The sequence below is a fragment of the Ricinus communis genome, chromosome 5 (genome assembly GCF_019578655.1).
Source record: "Ricinus communis isolate WT05 ecotype wild-type chromosome 5, ASM1957865v1, whole genome shotgun sequence".
Classification (NCBI taxonomy): Eukaryota; Viridiplantae; Streptophyta; class Magnoliopsida; order Malpighiales; family Euphorbiaceae; genus Ricinus; species Ricinus communis.
This window is the reverse complement of record NC_063260.1, coordinates 25044070-25065158: the sequence shown is the minus strand read 5'-3', so window position 1 is coordinate 25065158 and position 21089 is coordinate 25044070. Positions and strand designations below refer to the sequence as shown.

Genomic DNA, 21089 nt, shown 5'->3' with positions numbered 1-21089 from the left:
TATATATATATATATATATATATATATATATACACACACGTATTTAAAAGCTGCTAAGCAAATAATTTTAATATAAGTATAATGTTTATTGATTTTAAGGATCAACTAGTTTAAAATTCGAAAAGAAAAGGTAAATTTATTATTTTAATATTAAAGTGGGAACAAATAAATAAAAATACAATATAAGAAAACATAACTTAACTGTCTCTTTCTAAGCAAGTATCTTCCCGTACAGATTGAGAATACACTATCCTGTCTCCTGAAAAACTAAACAAGACAAAACTTTTTTATATTTTCGGGGAAGTCCTACTTCCCAAATGCACTTACCCATGCCAAAAAGTACCTTACTTGCTTGGGTGATTAAATCAATTATTGCTCCAACATATCAACTGGAAAAGCAAAATACGACGACAAACTTTAGTTTCCTTTATCCCTTTTTATGCTTTACTTTTTCTATTTAAAGACCTGAATGGATCTTTCAGAGTGCAAGTTGGTAACCATTGTTGTTTATGATTACAGAGAATATCTGAAGGCAACACACTCCCAATTGGCTCACTGTACGTATGTTGTTATTTTATTATTGCAACTTTCTTCTGTATCTCAAGTGCTCGTGAACTTTGTTCTTATTATTATCATTGGCAAAGATTTATGACGTTTCTGTGAAAAATTATGGTGTTCGTCGCTTAGCTTGTTCTGGGTACTATAAAACGTTAGATCTTCATCCATACTTTAATTTATAGCTAACTGTTGATTTTAATATCACACCCAATTTGGTTTCTTTAGACTATAGTTGTTTGCATTACTTTTGGCATCTTCTACTTTTCCTTTTATGTTCAGTCATTTGCTTGAAGTAAAGAATTTAAGCAATGTATTTAGCTTCAAAAACAAAAGAAGAACTTAAGACATTTGACCTTAAAACGCTTGATGTTTTCAGAAACTGCGCAAATGATGGAAGATATTACTCCATATCCCTTTCTATTTCGCCATTTCCGTTTCCACTTCCTTGTGTCTTAATTCCATGCTATATGTATAACAAGAACAACAAAACTTAAACCAAACAAACTTTGGCCTGAGTTTTTTTGTTTTTATAAATTTTGGGGAGGCATAGATTGATTTGTGAAATTCGAAGAGGTGTTCCATTACAGCGACACTTGTGATTTTCTTCTTGAAGTCTGGTTGAAATGGAATTTCATTAATGGATTGATTTATGAAACGGAAATTTTTGCTGCAATAGAAAAAAATTCCGACAATATAATTATTTGTGATTTGTGAAGTAGAACATAATTGATGAATTGATTTCTGAAACTCATTCGTGAACGAATGGTGGGAGCGTTAGTGTTGGATAGCTACTGAGGGATTAATTTATGAAATTTGGAGCTAAGACAAATTCCCTGGAAATGGCTGTTGCAGAGACCAATAAGAAAGAGAGAGAGGATGAAAGTTGTCCACTGAAATCAGTCATTTTATGTATCACTGACGGACGGGTAGTGGGTTTAAATTATTCAGGTGTTTTGAAATTAAGGGATCGCCTGAGTATATATATCTTGAGGAGGTCACAATAATTTACCCTTCTGAATGGTCAATATCAGGCATCCATTGCTGAAATTCTTTTTCTATTTTCTTTTCCTTTTCTATGTCGTATGCATTATCCTTCTATTGGTTTAGTTATCACATTAATTGTTGCTTTCCGTTACTTTAACCATCTTTTGTCCATAAAATTGGTTTTGTAGATTGTTAAGATATTAAATGTTATTTCAGAAATAAATTAAATTATTTATCGGAGAATAATTTTAATTAAAATTTCTCACTATAGAAAAAACTTAAGCTTGCTTACAATCTGATATTAAGAATTTTTTATATTCAATTTAAATATGATAGACTATATTTATATAATATCCATCATTGATTTAAAATTAATGATTGAGATTTATTATTTAATAAATAATGACTCGTTTTATAAATTCTCAATTTAATTTTTTAATAGAAAATTTAATTATTTAATTTAAAATTAAAAACTATTATATTCAAATTTAGAACGAGAGAATTTCAATCTTATAAACTGAATCCTGCAATTAATGTATTTTACTTCAGAAGTGGACTCTTTGTTGACTATTTTAGTATCCGATGCGACATAGAGGCGGTAGTCTTTAGTGGTATATTATACGACTTTAGATCATTTGATGCACAATAAAGTTTCCCTTTTGTTTAAAATATATCTAGCAGGACTTGATGAAACCATTGTTTAAATGTAATTGACAGATTAAGCATAATGAACGATATTGTTCCTGAGTTTCTATCAAGATATAATTATGCAAACTGGAGTGCTTGCATGAAGAGCTATTTATTGGCTAACGATCTTTGGGACATTATGGAATCCAATGCTGAGCCTCCTACTCCAGAAGAGAACGAATCTGAATTCAAGGCTTGGAGAAAGAAGAATGCTGAGGCTTTACATGCAATTCAAACTTCATGCTTTTCGGAGATACTTTCCCAGATTAGAGACATTAGTTCAGCTAAACTTTGTTGGGATACTTTGGCCAAAACGAATGAGTTAAACGTGCCAGGAGACCAAGTCCCACCGCAAGAACCCGTATTGCCACCAACAGAAGTGGAATCGCACCCACAAGCAGTCAGTCAAGGTTATCCCGTTCTTATATTTGCAAAAGCATCACTCAAATATTACTTTTCGAGAACAAGAACTGGTAATAAAACTAAAAGGTTAGGTAAGCTTACCCATGATGAACATTGGCGGGTTTAATTATGCTTTAACAGGGTCTGTATCCCTCTACGTATTGATCTTTCTTCTTCTTTTATCGATTTATTAATTATTTAATTTTATTTACTGAAGTAATAAATTGAAGAATTTGGGCAGGGCTAGAGGATCATGTAAGGGTTCAAATGCGACCCTTACGCGAGGCTATAGAGAAAGGTGATTCAGATGCTGTACAGGACTTCGTTGGTCGTCACCCAGATTCAGTGAGCAAAAAGATTGCAGGTTTTGGTGAAACGGCTCTTCATGTTGCAACATTGGCTGGAAACACAAAGATTGTGGAGGTATTGGTAGAGTTTATGTCAGAAGAAGATATGGAAATAGTTGATGAAAATGAGGATACAGCGTTTGTTCTTGCTGCTGTAATTGGGTCCAGGAGAATTGCAGAAATAATGGTAAAAAAGAACATTAAGTTGGTTACAATTCCAACAAAGGATATACTTCCAGTGACTGTGGCATGTAGCCATGGCCATAGGGAAACAACTCGATACTTATACTCCCTCACTTCATTTGAATTGCTACGTCCAGAAAATGGATACTATGGTTCTTCACTTCTCCACGAGACAATTTCAAGACAAATGTTTGGTATGTTATGACACACCTAATCATTTCCAAAACTTGCAAGAATAACGTTTTGTTTTCTGTTATGTTGACTGATCTTTACTGTTTCTTTCTTTTTGACAATGCAACGAATAAAAGATATTTCATTGGATCTGCTGGAGCGTTGCCCAAGTCTGGCCACTAGAGTAAATCATCTGGGAATCAACCCTCTACACGAATTTTCAGGACTGAATGATTTTTTCCCCAGTGGCAGCCGATTTATCTTTTGGAAACAGTGGATATATTCCCGTTAGTTCCTCTTCCAAGCCTTTTCCTTTACTTTGCTTGTTCTTTAAGGTTAATTCTGTTTAATCCTCTGAGATATCTTAATTCAATACATCATCATAATATTAAAACAAAAAAAAAATGAGAACAGATAACAGAAGTATTTTGAAGAGAAACTGTGCTATATATGTTACTGAATATGAAAGTTTATTTTTCATGGAAGGGATTCATGTGCAACTACCTCCTGCCCTTAGTGAAGTTCGAATATCCATGCCGCAGAAAAACCTTAAGAAACAGGGAAAAAACATTCTAGTACAAGGCAAGTACGCGTAATATATATATATTAACTTGTAAAAGGATTGCTTCAATGTTTACTTTTTTCTCTTCATTGCTTAACCAATGGTGCTTTAATGTTTCAGGATTAAGTCACCTCCAAAGTCTCGTCTCAAATTTCTTAGAATTTTTGGGTAATGATACATCCAATTTCTCTATTATATCTTTTACCTAAATGAAATTTGTCACCAATAATCAAATAATTGTATTCCGTCGGAAAAGGAAAACCAACATTTGAATTTGTAGTCCATAAAGTAATTGGACAACCTATCTATTTGAATTTTAACTTGAAAAGTAAAAATTTAACTTTTAAAAGAAATTTTGTGATTTTTTTTCTGAAATAATTAACACTGTAGAAATTATAAGATTAGCAATTTGCGTCCAGTTCATTAACACCTTTAGTTTCGGTTATTAACATATAACTGGTCTTGAATTAAACCAAATTAGTAAATAGTCGAATAGTAAAATTACTATCATTAGAAGAATTATAGAATTTTGTGTCCAACAAGAAAATCAGTTTTTATATTTTCCCCCTTTTGTGTAGATTTTTCCCAATTTTTTTAGTTAATAAAATCATCTGCCTCTAAAAAAAAAAAGGAAAAGATTTTATACTGCCTGTGAACTAAAGTAAGCTTTATGGTTGTCCGGTTAGAACTCCAAACAAAACATAATTGAAATGTTAATCCCACGGCTTTATTTGCGCTAAAATTGAGCTTTGATATTTTCTGCTTTTGTTTTGGCAATATTATATGATTAAATGAAAGTATCAGTCACCATGGGTGACTTCTAGGCTTTTTGTTTTCCTTTCTCATTGTTATCTTTGTTTCTCTCGTACACAAAGGACTCAAGCAGATATATGATAGGAAGTTGACACATGCCTATGCTCTCAAGATTTTACATCACATGTCTGAATATATATCAACTATAGATGACAATGAACTCGGGATAAATGGGGTATATGCGGCATTTTTCAATGCTATCAAACGAGGAGTGGTTGAAGTTGTTGTTGAGATGATCAAAGCTAATTCTACTCTGCTGACCGTTGTAGACTATGACTCAAGAGGCGTACTCTTGAATGCAGTTGCACATCGTCAAGAAAATATTTTTGGCCTTGTATATGTGCTTGATACGTACAAGTACATGTTGATTTCTGGAATAGATAGGAATAAGAACAACATGTTACATATTGCAGCCAATTTAGCACCTTCTCATCGACTCGCTCGCATCTCAGGTGCAGCTTTGCAGATGCAAAGAGAGCTACAATGGTACAAGGTGACCTTTCTTATCATACAGTAGACATACCCTCTTGTAAAATTGTGATGATTTAGAGTGAGTCTTCAGTTCCTTGCTGTTTGTGAAGATTAAGATTTGTTGAGAATTAAGAGATATAAACTGGGCTTTTGTTAGCATAAGAAGTATAGAAGAATAATTCAATTGTTGAATCTTAATTTCACATATTAGAGATTTCTTGTTGTAGTTCTGCGATGAGTCACAGACCACATACGTATTCAATTTTGCTGGTAAGGCGTTTAATTTTAGCAGACAGGGTATGCAGCTTAGTCTTTTGAACATATTAATTAGTTAAGTTTTAATAATTCAATCAATTTATGTCTATAATGCAGGAAGTTGAAAGCATCGTGAGTCCTTTATCTAAGGAACATCTCAACAGATTCGATCAGAGGCCTGGCGATATCTTTTCGGAAAGCCATCTTAAGTTGGTGGCAGATGGGGAGAAATGGATGAAAGAGACGGCAACATCTTGCTCAGTCGTGGGTGCGCTAATCATCACTATTATGTTTACTGCAGCATTTACAGTTCCTGGTGGTAACGATCAAGAATCCGGGTTCCCATTATTCTTACATATGAAGACATTTATTATTTTTATAATATCTGATGCAATATCTCTCTTTGCGTCCTCAACATCAGTATTGACGTTTTTAGGAGTTCTTACCTCTCGCTACGCGGAGGAAGATTTTCTCAAGTCCTTACCCACAAAATTGATTATCGCTCTATCCACTCTTTTCGTTTCAATTGCAGCCATGATGGTAGCCTTTTGTTCTACACTAATAATAATGCTACGAGGACAGTTAAATCTCATCATGCCACTCGTTCTGTTGGCTAGTATTCCGGTCACCCTTTTTGTACTGCAACAATTTCCCCTCCTGGTGGACATTTTTGCGTCCACATACGGACCTGGAATCTTTGACAGGAAATTGAAGAATTGGTACTAAACAATACTTCACCGAATGATATCCTCTTCAACTCTGCATCCATCTGTCACAGTTTATACGCACGTTGGTGTTAAAGTTAATGGGTGTGTGATTTTTGTCATTCTGATTATTTGAGAGTGTCTTTTTCTTTTTCTTTTTTTGTTGAGACTAAACTTTTATTACTATTGATATTTGCCATTTCAATAGATTAATAATGAGAATGATAAATTACACTGAGCTCTCCCTCTTTCTCCGGATTCAAAAAGAAGAAAAGAATTTGCTGTTGCTTAATTTGTCGAAACCCGTGGCCGCTAGTTTGCTGTGATAATTAAGTGTGGTCAATGGAAGACACCAACTTTGTAAAACTTGAGAAACCTGCAGAAATATGAATGCAATGGAAGCATATGGAGCGGAATTGAATAGTTCGCAACAAGAATATAAAGATGATGTGGAAGTCTTTGCATGACAGAAGTATGTCTGGCCATTAATGATCTCAAAGATGATTAACCTCATATTTCTGGTATCTGAATAGTCAAAATGAGATGCATTGTTCTCAATTCACTCACAATCTCAAAATAAATAAAGAACTGATTTAGCAAAAAGGTTCAAGGATCTTATCAATATGTACCCAAAACAAACACACAAACGAAGGAGACGAGAGATGTTGATACAAGAGGACTAAGTCGAGGCCGGATCTTTCGTGCCCAAAAAGCATAATTAAAATCAAGGGTTAATTATTATTTACGTCCGTATTTTGTACTAGTCCCTTTTAGATATTTATAATATTATATTAAAATCCTCTTCTATTTTATTATATCCCCCCTTGTTAGATTCCCATTTAGTTAGTTCTTAATTTTAACTTAAATAACAAATTTACCCTTAAAAGTAAATGGGCACTCTATTGACTCTACAAGCTAAACAAACGCAGCCTTATTTTTTGTGGTATTACCTATCATACTATGATTGATGGAGACGCATCTGGAGTAGACATGTTCATAGGATGGGTACCTGCCCGGTTTATCCAAACTCGTCCGAAATTTTTTGGATCTCGACACTTTCTTTTAATGTTAAACCTGTTTTAGTTGGAGTGGATAAAGGCCCGCTTATTTTTTTATGGATTTAAAAATATCATTTTTTTCAAAACTCGTCTAATAAGTTTGGTTCGGTTTGAAAATTATAAAAAAAATATAGTATAGGTTTTATAACGGATCGGATTTTCAAAAATTTAAACGCATAAAGCTGGACTGTGCTCGGCTCGAATCTGAATTTAAAAACTTCAAGTCCGATCAAATTTAGTCCGGTCCAAGATTTAAACAAGGGTAGTCTTAAGTTTTTGTTGTAGTTGTTGATAATTGTTATGATCATGCATATGAAATTATTAATTTGACCCGTATGTTCAAATAGGTATAGCTGGTGTTGAAGGGAAATTTAATTTTTTTCTTTTTCTATTTTTAATATTTAAGATAAAATATTTCACTAAATATAAATTTAAAAAATTCATTAATTTTAGTTTTTTCGGAATATCATTAATTAAGTTATATATTAGAATAATTTCTACTAATAAAAAATAAATAATACTCTTATATAGAAAATAATATTTTATTTGTGTGATTGGAAGAGAGTAAATATTGCTATCTGACACAAATTCAAGGAGTAAAATTGATATTTGTTGCATAAAAAGAGGAAAAAAGGTCAATAAAGCTAATTTAGTAATTTTGCTGAAAATTAAGAATTAACTAACTTAAAATTCTAAATAAGGGGATGTTAGTATATTTTAGTAAAAATAAAAAAGAGAATATTATATTATATTAATTATTATTTTGTTATATGTTAATAATTAAAATAATAAAATTTTAAGACGGAATGAGTATATATAAATTAATAGCAGGCCTGTGTTAATTAAAGTAATTAGTGCACCCACACTGTTTCTAATAATTCTAATTGACTAAACTGCAGTTCACATTTTTACTTATGATTGTTTGAACAGAAGATATTCTTGAAGGAAAATATACCCACACGCACGATAATTAATGGTGGGGCCAATTTTAATCACTGTTGATTTGTCCATTTGGAACCACATCGAAACTGTTGTGTTGGAAAGATAGACTCGCTCTTAAATTTCCACGGGAAAAAGTTGGATATTCTTTTTCTTTTATTTTAATCTATTCGATATTTAATAGGTCGTAAGCTACACGTTAAGATAATTATTTTTTAATATTTATTATAAAAATAATTTTTTTTTAATTTTTAATTTATAAAGATAAATTTTCTTATCACATGGATTAAATTTCATATATAAAATTAAATATTCTTTACAAAAGATACGATTAATAATGAAAATATTTAAAATTCTCTTCTTAATTGACTAAAATTTTAGGAGCCACAGAAAAAATTGGTTTCTTAATTTATTAAATATAATAAACTCTCAAAATATTAGATTTAAATAAAAATAATATTGTCAATTTAAATTATTGTGGTTCTATTAAAACTTAAGTCAAGAACATAGATGTTAAGAAAAGATGGGAGAGTAAATGGAGAATGGTTGGTAAAAAGAATTATATATTGTCCATTTACTCTCTAATAGCTTTTTTTTCCTCTTGTACTTTTCAATTCACTTTGTAATTTTAATTCTCTTGCTTTGCTCTAATTAATAAATTTCAGTTTAATATTATTTGATCTTGCCAAGATATTCACATCTCCAGCAACTTTCAACATTGACCTGCTCAAAGAACATGCACCATCTTATAAAAAGCTTGAACATGCATAGAATCTCAAAGAACATGCACCATCATAGGACTTTTTAATAATTTCTCCTAAATTTTTCTTTTTGGTTTTTCACTAATTTGGAAAAGATTCTGAATTGATTTTTGAGTTTGTATCTAATATAATTTTAAGGATCATTAAATAATTGAAAAATGCTTAATTGTCATTTATTATCAAATCCAGTATTTTATTTTTAATTTTAACATTTACTTTTAATATTGATTTAATTTTAGTTTCAATAAAATTATCAACTAAATTTATTGATGTGTCATGAATTAATTAAAAAAAAAGAAAAATTTATTCAACAATCTCATTATTAAAATATTTCTATTTAAACACTTAAAATCAATGAAATTCTAAAATTAAAAAAGAAAAATACTTAATTTATATATTTAAAATAATAATATTTTAATAATAAGATGAGTTAATAACTCTAAGGATAAATTTATAAATTCAATTAATACTTTATAAAAAAAGATATTAATCAATTTTTATAAAATAGTTTTATGGTATTTAATAATAATAAAAAAAGATTCACGAACAAATATGACGAGTAAATCTAGATCTCCAAAATATCAAATGAATAGGCACGCATGCACAAATCACTTGGAAAAGTATTAATGCAGGAGAACATTAACTTTCCACTTCTTAAACATACAAGTGGAGGAAAAGAGGCATATAGATGCGTAACATAAATTGAAACTCGAATAATAGTTTTGCACAATACTATGCATGTGCTCAAGAAGTCTTAAAACTCCCTTCTTTCATTTATTTTATTGTCTTCCTGTAGTGCGAGGCTAGACTCTTATTCCAGACCTGCCAATCTATATAATTCTTTGGAGGACCCAAAGTAACTGTTGCTATTTATGTAGCTTCAAGGGCAGAAGATAACCTTATAATTTGTCCCAGTAGGGCAAGTAAACAAACTTGTGGGATCATCCTTAGGATAACTGTAAGCATCAGGGCACCTTTCCTTAAAATACCTTGAGAACTTTGTAGGACTACAGTTTCCAGAATTGCAACAGTGTTCCTCAGTCTTGAACACGGGACATGGGCCATTGCATCCTCCAGGAACCTTCAATTCATTAGGACACTGTCCAATAATATCTGCAGTACATTTAATCACTCGGCTGCAACTTCCTGATGCTGAACTAAACTCCATAGGAATATTAAACCCATCAATGTTTGATATATCAATAAAATCTTGATGTTCAAATTGGTCTAATGCGTACTCGGCTAATGTATTTGGAGCTGCACCATAGCCTTGGCAAACAAGAAGTCCATTACAGTCTCCTGTCTCACACTTGCCTCTTCCTGAAGCATCAAATTGGCAATTGGTTCTACCCCAAATGCGAGCTTGAGTAGTGCCAGGGTTAGCACTGATGGTCCATGTTTCACCGGTGTTGAGTCTCCGGCCGCCACCAGGTGAGGCGGCTGCCCAAACTGTGTAAGGGCATTTGTTGGTTATGGCAAAGGTAGCTGCCTGAGCTAAAGTGAAGTAAAGGGTGGCCAAAAGGAAAGTAAAGATAAGGAGGGATTTTAAAAAGGTCATTTTTTTGGGGGGGTAGTGAGTTAACTAAGTGCAGGGTGTTTTGCTATGTGATATTGGTGTGATGAAGAAATGCGAGAGGGGGTATATATAACGGTCCTGATGGGTTTTCTTCTTTGTTAAGTATATGAGGACAGGAATTCCTGAAAGAGTGATGGCTTTTAAATGTTGATAAGAAAATGGATGGATTACGGGAACAAGTTTGATAAAAATTGGCACGACTTAGACCAGTATAGACTAGACTTTTGTGATAAGAAAATTGGTGTTTGTTTTTTCTTAATTCCCTTGGAAATACATTATATTCTTGGTTTCTACTTCTAGCTGCCTCAATTTTCTTTTCTTTTTTATCTGAACTGCATATTTTTGTCGCATTAATAATAATAGTAATAATAAAGCAATCAAATCCTGGCATTCCTATCTCTTGCCATCCCCAAGTACAAGACACGGAATATTATATAGAATATTTCATAGTTTAAATGAATGATTAAAAGAAAAAACAATTTGCAATTATGCGTGCCAGAAATATCAGGAAAATTAAATTTTAGAATTAACATAGTTCAGTAGCTAGCTTATAATTCACTAGTTTTATCATTTTCAAATTGTATGTTTTGCCACCATGAGTATGAATTGGTGTGGATAGGTTTTAAATAATACATTTATTTTTATATATTTTTTTTTAAATTTATATAGATATTTAAATTTATATAATCCCATAAATTCTTAATTTATTATATTATTACTACAAACTTTAATTTTTTTATATTATATATTATAAAATCAAGGCTTAATAATTATTTACCCCGTATTCTCATTTTTCAATTCATTCAAGTCCAAACTAACTTTATAATAATAAGGTGTAACAGTTACTCATATTTTTCAAATTGGTTTTATTAGCTGGTTTATTTTTACCATCCTAAATTTTGAAGTTAGTATTATCAAAATTTTTAATTTTTAATTTGTAATACTAAACTTCCTAAATTTTAAATTTTTATCACTAAAATTTCTATCGTTAATGTATTTAAACATCATAACAAAAATCGACATCATTAAAGGTTAAAAATACTAAAAATATTAAAAGAAAAATTATTTAAAAAATTCTCTCCTTATAAATATAAAACCAAAAAGAAAAAAAAGCAAGCAAAAAATTAAAATCATTTATTCTTAAAACATCAAAAACCAAACGTGAATAACTCAGCAATCAAAAAGCAATATAAACATATTCCATCTATTTGTATAAACATCATATATGAAGTTCTAGCGAAAAGAAAGCTAAATTTCCTTTAAAAAAATAATAATTAAAAAGAAAAAGAATTGAAAGGACCGACACCCCTATTTCTCTCTCTCTTACAAATCCTACTACAACATCCCTTCCCACTTCTATAAGAATTTGATTGAGAAACTACTTAATTCGTGCTTAAGATTGAAGATGAAAGAGGAAAACATGTGATCCCAAATCCTACTACAACATGCCTTCCCATTTCTATAAGAATTTTTCCATTTAGCAACGTATTTTAAGGTAACAAATTGTTTAACTCAATGGCACATATATGATCCCAATAATACGTGTGCATAATTAACTTGAAGGATAATACTTATGTAAATTAATATCAGCTTCATTAGAGGAGGCAGAAGCTCTTATTATACAATATAATTACTCGCTATTTCCATGAAATCAAGTGCTCATGGACAAAATGTAACCCTGTAGTTAGTGCCGCCAGGACAAGTAAATGTACTGGTAGGATCATCTTGAGGGTAACTATAAGCATCAGGGCACCTGTTCTTGAAGAACTTGGAGAAAGTAGTTGGGCCACAACTTCCTTGTCCATTAGTGCAACAATACTCATTTGTCTTAAAAACCGTACAAGGGTTGTTACAGCCTCCAGGAGCCTTCAACTGGGCAGGGCACTGCCCATTAATATCGGCTGCACATCGAATTCCACGGCAAGCTCCGGTGGTAGGACTAAAGTCCATTGGGATGTTGAACCCATCAACAAGGGAGATATCAATAAAATCCCTGTTGTTAAATTGATTCAATGCATACTCGGCTAGGGTATTTGGTGGAGTACCCCAGCCTTTACAAACCAGGCCTCCAGTGCAATCACCTGTCTCACATCGACCCTGCCCATTAGCATCAAATTTGCAATTAGTTCTGCCCCAGATACGGGCCATTTTAGTTCCTTGTGCCACATTGAAGGTCCAAGTTTGGCCTCGATCTAAACGGCGGCCACCACCGGGTGAGGCTGCTGCCCAGACAGTGTAGCTACATCGGTTCACAACGTCAAAGGTGGCAGCATGGGTTGAGGTGGTGAATAGCAAGGCAAGGGAAAGGACTGTTGGAAGGATATTGATGAGACTCATTTTGGGTTTAGTAGAAGTATCAAACACTCTGTTGTTCTTGTGATGTTAGTGCCAATGGTTAAGGGTAAAATTTTTATAGATGGGGAATGTACTTGGTTTGGCATGTAAATGTTGACTTTGGGTACTGCGGGTGGTGTTAATGTCATACTCTATCTTATTAAGATAAAACTAAAATATTTCATTTTAATATAAAAATGCAATTTTATCCATCAATAAAATAATTAAGAGATTATTGGACCTATAAATCTTATTCACCATAATTAAATTGATTTCCGAATAAAGAACATAATGATATGTGCCTATGGTTTGGCACGACTTAGACCACTATAATACTAGATTTTTTGTGCTAAGAAAAATTGGTGTTTGTTTTTTTTTTCTTCATTTCCTTGGGAACATATGATATTCTTGGATTCTACTTCTGCAGTCTCAATTTTTTTTATATTTTTTTCTAATTGAATAATAATAATAATAATAATAATAATAATAATAATAATAATAATAATAAGCAATCAAATTCTAAGAATAAGACATGGAAAATAATTATATAGAATATTTCAAAATTTAAATGAATGATTAAATAATCTCCAATTATGCATGCCAGAAATATGAGAAAAAAAAAAAAAATTCTTAGCATCAACATAGTTGAGTAGCTAGCCTACAACTCACTAGTTTTGTCATTTTCAAATTGTATGTTATGCCACCATGTGAATGGACAGCCATTAGACTAGGAGCTCAGTAATTAGAATTTGCACATAATGCAGCAGAATGAAGGACCTGTCCCATTTTAAACAGTCTAGGAGGTCGGTAATTAGAATTTGCTCATAATGCAGCACACCTCACCCTTCACATTTAAACAGTCTTAGGCAGCACACTTTGAATCTATTCTAGAATGTGCGGTGCTTCTTCTTTCTTTCTTTCTTTTTTTTCGAGGAGAAACTCTAGCTTTTGGTTGATTTCCAGTCAAGTTTTTGTTAACGGCCTTCTTCTTCCGCAAATCTTAACAGACAATGTTTAACTTTCTTACTTGGTGGTCGCAAGAGATTCTTGTTCTCTTGTTCAGTTTTTAATTCATTAAAGTCCAAACTAACATTAGAATAAGATGTATTAGTCTGCAAATTGGATGTATTAGCTGACTAAGGATGTCCAATGAGGTTGTTTGTTATTTATTAATTTTTTTATTTATTTATTGGACGACTAATAAATTATAAATTACACTTGTTATATGAATTTAGAATTTATTAAATTATATATATACTATTTTTAGAAAATTCAGCTTTAAGTTTACAAATTAAAAATATTTGTAGTTGAAATAATAACAATAACCGTAAAACATATAAATACAAATCAATGGACAATTTATTAAAAAGAAAAAGAAATTAAAAAAGAGTTTGATAAGCTCGGAACAATTTATTAATAAATTAGTATTATCATTTATAAATGTGAAAAATAAGTTAGTAAATAAATATAAAACATGTCTAAGGGTCTGTAATTATCAATTGAATAAATTAATATATATATATATATATATAGGAACTGAAATATAAAAGAAAAATATGCTTATTTTTAATATAGGTATTAGTCTTAAAAATAATATATTAAATAAAAAACCACTCTTTAAATAAATAATAAATTTTAATTTTAAAAATAATAATTTATATAGAAGTGCTTAATAAATTAATAAAATTATCTTATTATATAAGATATACATTGATTATTATATGGATTTAATTTGAGTGGTAGTCAAGTTGTGTAGATATTTATACATTTATTGTTATACGTCCTGGAAGGCGGGCAGGACTAAGTATACACATAGAAGAATTAGTATTCAGTGCGTCGACATTAATATAATTGACTGACTATAAGTTGATTTTCTTGATTCGTCCTAATGTACATAGAAGAAACATAAATGCATGCACCTTAATTAAAAGGTAGGGCCACCTTTTTTAATTACTGTGGATTTGTCAACTTGGGACACATGGAAAGTAAATTTCCCATTAATATAATTGACTGACTATAAGTCAATTTGGATATTCTTTTCCAATAACAAAATCAACTTATATTGCCGTGAAATATTATCAATTTTTTAATTCAGGATATACTCTCACCAATTCTGAATTGGATATCTTTTAATTCAATTAATAAAATATTTGATATTTTAGAATTTTATTAACTCAATAAATATAGAAATTATATTAAAAGTACTTATTAGTTACTATATAATTAAGACTAAATATTTAATTAGTACGCTATTTTAGAACCAGAAATTATTTTATAATTACAAATCAGTTTTAATATAATATTAAAATTAGAATTATTATTCAAATAGAAATAGAAATTAATAAATTAATAAATCATGTAGATGAAGTTTTAGAGAATTTGACTCTTTCATAAATTTGGAGTTTTTAGAATTGTAAAGAGTGACTTTACATTAACCATAAAAAAAAAAAAAAAAAAAAAAAAAAAAGATTATTCACCTTTTGCAGCATTAAGAAGAGAGAGAAATGACAAATAAATTTTATTTTCTTAGATAAAGTGGACTAATAAAAAGACAATTATCTAAAAAGTGTTAATGGAAGAGTGTTGTTAGCATTCTTGTTTATGTTTTCATAATTACATATGCATATACATAATACTTAAAGATATTAAAAATTGAAATTCCAATTAAATGCCCCATCACTCAATGCACTGGTAATTAACAAAACATTTGATGTTTATCTAAGAGGATAGGGAGAGTAAAAATTTAAAATTTAAAGGTATTTTAGAATTAACATATTAATGTAATTAAGCTAATTTAAATTAAATTTGATGAATTGTTCGTAAGTGTACGAACTATTTTTATAGTAAAAGTGGTAAAACACCTGAAGATCAATCTCTTAAAGAATTATAAGGCTATTTATTATGAAAACTAATTATCAAATAAAAACACTACAAATAAATTTAAATATTTTAAATTAATATTTTGAGAAATAAATATAATCATAAAATAAATGTAATAAGTTATAAATAATTATGATGTATAAAAGCTATATGATAAAACAGTATTTAGCCTAGTTATTTATTTAGTAATTTCTTTATTTTATTTTAAAGTCTAATGAATGAGATGGTGATGCGTATTTTCTTTTAATTATTTAAACTAATGATACTACTGAAATTTCTTCTATCAACATAGGTTGAAATAAAGATAATGTTTTTTAATACATTCAATTTAAAAAAAATTTATAACAATGGTTATTATCATATTGATATGATGGTCAACTAACAATAACAATTGAAACTTATAAAGATGTAATAAATAAATACAAGATTCATACATAAGTAAAATGTTAAAGTAAATACTTATAAAAACTAGGCTAATATATTTAATCTAATGGTCATTATAATTAAATAGAAGGACTTGAAAATAAAATATAAACTAAAAGCTCATTTGAAATTCAAAATTTTTTATATAAGAAGATGATTGGTCCTCACTCTCTACTTATTGAAAAGCTTCTTAAATCTTAAAAAAAATAATGAAAATTAAAGCTAAAGTGTCTATGGAAGTTTGACACTCACAGACTTAAATAAATCTCATCTCATTTAATATTATTGATCCCACAATTTCGTAACCATTAAATTTACACAATTAATTCGGCCTGCCAGAATTAGGCTAGACCCGAAACTACAAAATATTACAACTGATACATCTACTATTTCAACTGTGGAAAATCTAAGAATTTACAAATTAACATACCAAATCAATTTACATCACCCGACGAGGAAGGAGTCAGATTATTAGATAAGAGTCGCGGAAAGACTAACAGTCACGGATCTGAGAAACAGTGAAAATAAGACTGTTAGTATCGAGAGTAAGTTAAAATCATACATCTAAAAACAGTTGCAATCACTTTAATAATACATTTATTTAATTTGAAATAAATACTAACAAACGTGTCATGTCATGCTTAAATTAAATAAAATAATTTCTTACACACTACGGGACGGAGTACTTCAGTAGAACCCTAAACCCAATACTAACATCTCAGTCAATCTCAACACTGACATCTCAACTAATCTCAGCTCTAACATCTCGACTCTCTCATTCCAACGGAACTTGCGCACAGAGATCGAAGCTCGACCAAGTTCCTTAACTCTAGTCCGGTCACTTAATGTCCGTTATCAGCCTTAGCCTTTCGGCTATTTTATTCCAATAAGACTGGCACCCGGAGAGTGAAGCTCGATCAGGGACCTTACCTCAAATCTGGTCACTTAGGTTTCCAAATAAGCCGGCGCCCAGAGAGCAATGCTCGACCAGGGACCTTTACTCCGGCAACCACACTCTACTAAGCCCATAAAGAGATGTTCGACTAGGGCAAGTCCTAATCTTTTCTTTTTAAATTTACCTATTTACACATTTCCATCACTCTCGGATTTATACCGGAACACTCATCAAACTCTTATGTTCTACTGTCGTCCCATCCTAAGTCATCATGCAATAATAAAATCAATGATAAAGAAAATGATATATAAATGAATAGTAATCAAAAGCATGATACACGTAAGCAGATTTATGACTTTAACTCACAGCTTTGGCAACCTCCTAGCTCTGCTTCGGTGCCTCGGTTGGAGCGAGCCGAACAAACAGATTATCTAATCACGGAAAACAATTTATCAAAACGCTGAAACAATTGACCATTAATCCTAGGTCTAGATTTCTAGGACTGACTGTCTAAGAATCTCGACTCAAAAGAATTCTACCAAAAATCCGGCAGAACTTCCCCTAAAATAGAGACATTTCCCCTCCGTAAAACGGATCCAGGACCTGCCAAAAAAACACTTCAAATATTTAACAATTAATACAACGGGAATCGGGTCCCCGAGACTTCACTAATTTCCCGACTCCGCCACACAGCACAAAAATCAAGACTACGGTAGGCACTCCAACAAACTATTATTTTTGACTCACAAATATCATCTAATAGACAACACAATTCAATAGACACATAATTAAATCAAAGGGCCAGAGAAAATTACCGAGACGCTTGATCGCTCGGTCGACTCGCTTCCAGCGGCCGGAGTTCGATCGACGATCCGAACTCACCATCGGACTCGAAACGACGCGCCGATGATGATCCCTACTTCCGATATTCCGATCCGACCCCTGATTATCCAGAGAGATTTGCGGACGATCTCGGCCGTCGATTTGCAAACGAAGTCCGATCGCTACGAAACTGGTGCCATTGCGAAGCTTGAGCTGAGGAGAGTCGGGATACGTCCTCCGATCATCCATCATCCACTGGAGCTCGCCGGAAAAGCTAGAAAACGCGGCTACCATCCACTTTCTCTCTCCACCGTTGTAATACCCCGAATTTTTATATGTTTAATAATGAATTATTTTTGCATATCGAATTAGTTTGATTTTTAAGGAGTTAATTAAATAAATTATTTGAGGAATAAATTATATTTTTTATTTTGGTTATTCAAATTTTCCCAAGAGCATATTTATATAAATAAAATTATATATTGGAAAATTATGGTAGAAATTGTAAGGGATGTTTTTATAAAAGAATTTTGGAAAAATTTGTATTATAATTGATTAGTAGTATTAAATTTTAAGTTGGAAATTGATTATTTAATTTAATTTAATTGTGTGTAGGATTTAATTGGAAATTTATTTTGGAATAAGTATTGACAGTATAATGTTATTTTTATGAGGGTTTAATGGAAATTTGTGAGCTTGGTATTTTTGTAAATAAATATGTCGGTCATGGGTATTTATGTAATTATATATTTTCAATAATTCGGATTTGGCCCAAATTAAATAGTTAGGGGCTTAATTGAAAGGCTAAAAAGAAGTTTAGGGGTCAAATTGGAATTCTGCGGGATTAAATTGTAAGTAATTAAGAAAGTTGAGGGACCAAGTTGTAATAAAGAAAAGTCCGGGGGCCTAATGTCGATATTGAAAGGAATGGAAGTCGAGGAAGAAGAAGAGAGGAAGAGATGTCGGGAGAGAGGAGAGGAGGAAGCCGGGCCGTCTGTCCGGTGGCCGTGAGGCGTCAGTGGAGCGGCAGCGGCCGCGAGGAGAGATGGTCGAAGCTTCCTTGCCGTCATGGTGTTTCCGGCGTCGGTGGTCAACGATCTTAGTGCCGATCGACTCCTCTCGGCCCTCGGCTTTGTTTTGGCGGCCGGTGTCGGCCGGTGGTGGTAAGCGGAAGATCCGGTGGAGAGAGAAAATGGAGGCAGCCGAGATTTTTGAGTTTTTCCGGTGAGCTCCGGCGAGCTATGGAAGATCAGAGGACGTATCCCGACTCTCCTCGGCTCGAGCTTGAAATGGCACTTAGGTTTACGTGGCGATCGGGCTTTGTTTGCGAATCGACGGTCGAGATCGTCTACAAATCTTTCCGGATGATCGGGTGTCAGATCAAAAAATCGGAAGGCGGGGATCGTCTTCAGCGTGTCGTTGTGAGTTCGATGGTGTGTTCGGATCGTCGATCGGACTCTGGCGGCCGGCCGATCGGCGTCTCGGTAATTTTCTTTGGCCCGTTAATTTTAGAAATTCTTGGTTTAATTGTGTCTATTGGATGGTATTGAGTATTTGATGATATTTGTGAGTCAAAATAATTGTCTGTCAGTTTACGCCTCGTATTTTGTCTTTGTGTGGCGGAGTCGGAAATAGTGAAGTTTGGGGACCCGACTCCGTTGTTTAAATTGTTGGATATTTGGAGTGTTTTGGTCTGGACCCGTTTTCACGGGGGGTAATGTTCGTGTTGTAAAGGAGGTTAGGATTTTCGGTAGAATTCTCACGAGTCGAGATTCTTAGGCAGTCGGAATCTAGACCTAGGATCTATTGTAATTGTTTCATCGTTTTGATAAATTATTTTCCGTGACTAGATTGTCGGTTCGGCTCGCTCTAGGAGCGGAGCTGAGCTAGAAGGTCGCCAAACCCTGTGAGTTAAAGTCACTTAATCGTTGCACTATTGCTAAGTCCGAATTTAATATGTTATTTTGAAAGTTTATGCATAATATGGTTATTAGTATCGCAACATAAATAATTTCAACTGGATTATTGAAGATAATATAAATATTATTATTAGTAATGTTATAATAATATCAAATATTATCGATTTTCCACATGAGTTGCATGATGTCTTACTTTAAAATTTTTAATCGTTATTTTGATATAGTTGAATGACTTCTTTAGACAATAATATTTATTAAATGTGGTGATTGCGATTTGGGAAATGTGGCTTGTAGAACATGCCACTTTGATGGGTTACATCGGGACGCGTCTGCCGGTAATGATCATGGACATGTAATAAGATATTTATGGGGTTGCCACGGTGAGCATGGCTCTGGACTGATTTGTGTAAATTAGGAGGTAAGGTCCCCAGTCGAGCATTGCTCTCGGTATGGCTTATTTGGATATTTAAGTGACCGGTGGAGGTAAGGTCCACTGGTCGAGCATTGCTCTCGGGGCATGATCTTATTGGATTAAGAGAGCCGAATGGCTACTAGATTTCTTATTTGGATACTTAAGTGACGGATTGGAGGTAAGGTCCCTGGTCGAGCATTGCTCTCGGGGCGCCCGATCTTATTGGATTAAGAGAGCCAAAATGGTTTGTTAGAATTTGGGGTTAGGGTTCTATTGAGCCACTCGTCCCGTAAAAGTAAATATATATTTTTATTTATTTATTTATTATGGTATTTGATTATAATGTGATTTGTATTTACGTGCATGGTTTGATATCTTTGATTTGAATAATCTATATTTCCGAGAAGAATGCAATAGTCCCCAGGATTATTTGATTTTAACTCACTCTTGAGATTGTGATCTCATTTTCTTTTTTTGAGTTCGTATTTAGTCCTCTCATGACTCTTATTGTGACTCCTTCATCATCGGGTGATGTATTTGATTTGGTATGTAAATTGGTAAATCTTAGATTCTCATGAGTAGTAATAGTAGATGTATCGGTTGTAAATTTTCCGAGTTTCCAGTCTCGCCTAGTTTTAAGTATTTATGTAGAATGTAAATACATTAAGATAAATTGTGGCTTTAACAATATTAATTTGAGATGAGATTTGTTTAAATCCGGTGAGTGTCGGGCTTACTACGGGTTTCGGTGGCCTTAAGCCTACCCATTCCCTAGTCGGTCACGGGCCCACAGGTGGGGTCGTGACAACCGCGAACTTCCATCTTCGGTCACCATTCACGAAAGGAAGCTCGTAGGAGTCGATCGCCCACTAGAATCGTGACTCTGCGCGAAATCGCCGACAAGGAAGTTGTTGCCTTCCTCCCATATGGTGT

General features: G+C 32.5%; 3 protein-coding genes across 5 annotated transcripts; 1 reads left to right on the top strand and 2 right to left on the bottom strand.

The window, feature by feature from the left end:
- Window positions 1-434: 434 nt before the first annotated feature.
- LOC8265452 lies at window positions 435-6375 on the top strand. 3 transcript variants are annotated; one of them, XM_025156361.2, is made up of 8 exons: window positions 435-557; window positions 2260-2639; window positions 2873-3355; window positions 3470-3619; window positions 3819-3914; window positions 4015-4062; window positions 4770-5200; window positions 5551-6375. In XM_025156361.2, the coding sequence occupies exons 2-8, from the start codon at window positions 2270-2272 to the stop codon at window positions 6157-6159; spliced, it is 2187 nt and encodes a 728-aa protein (XP_025012129.2). In that variant the 5' UTR covers window positions 435-557; window positions 2260-2269; the 3' UTR covers window positions 6160-6375. The 3 variants fall into 3 exon arrangements, with proteins under 3 accessions (XP_025012129.2, XP_015576629.2, XP_048229939.1); XM_015721143.3 differs by having other exon boundaries at window positions 2260-2723; XM_048373982.1 differs by having other exon boundaries at window positions 505-561; window positions 2260-2723.
- A 3073-nt stretch (window positions 6376-9448) lies between these two features.
- On the bottom strand, window positions 9449-10528 carry LOC8265451 (thaumatin-like protein). The gene has a single exon (XM_002509704.4). The coding sequence runs from the start codon at window positions 10451-10453 to the stop codon at window positions 9776-9778; it is 678 nt and encodes a 225-aa protein (XP_002509750.2). The 5' UTR covers window positions 10454-10528; the 3' UTR covers window positions 9449-9775.
- A 1514-nt stretch (window positions 10529-12042) lies between these two features.
- On the bottom strand, window positions 12043-12865 carry LOC8265450 (thaumatin-like protein 1). The gene has a single exon (XM_002509703.4). The coding sequence runs from the start codon at window positions 12806-12808 to the stop codon at window positions 12131-12133; it is 678 nt and encodes a 225-aa protein (XP_002509749.1). The 5' UTR covers window positions 12809-12865; the 3' UTR covers window positions 12043-12130.
- Window positions 12866-21089: the final 8224 nt, after the last annotated feature.

What these genes read in the sequence shown, in the direction of transcription:
- LOC8265452 (XM_015721143.3), top strand. Translation starts at nt 2,270, where the DNA reads ATGAACGATATTGTTCCTGAGTTTCTATCAAGATATAATTATGCAAAC. An exon ending in TAATAAAACTAAAAGGTTAG is followed by an intron (nt 2,724 to 2,872) that starts GTAAGCTTACCC and finishes GAATTTGGGCAG; the next exon opens with GGCTAGAGGATCATGTAAGG. An exon ending in AAATTTCTTAGAATTTTTGG is followed by an intron (nt 4,063 to 4,769) that starts GTAATGATACAT and finishes TCGTACACAAAG; the next exon opens with GACTCAAGCAGATATATGAT.
- LOC8265451 (XM_002509704.4), bottom strand. Translation starts at nt 10,453, where the DNA reads ATGACCTTTTTAAAATCCCTCCTTATCTTTACTTTCCTTTTGGCCACC.
- LOC8265450 (XM_002509703.4), bottom strand. Translation starts at nt 12,808, where the DNA reads ATGAGTCTCATCAATATCCTTCCAACAGTCCTTTCCCTTGCCTTGCTA.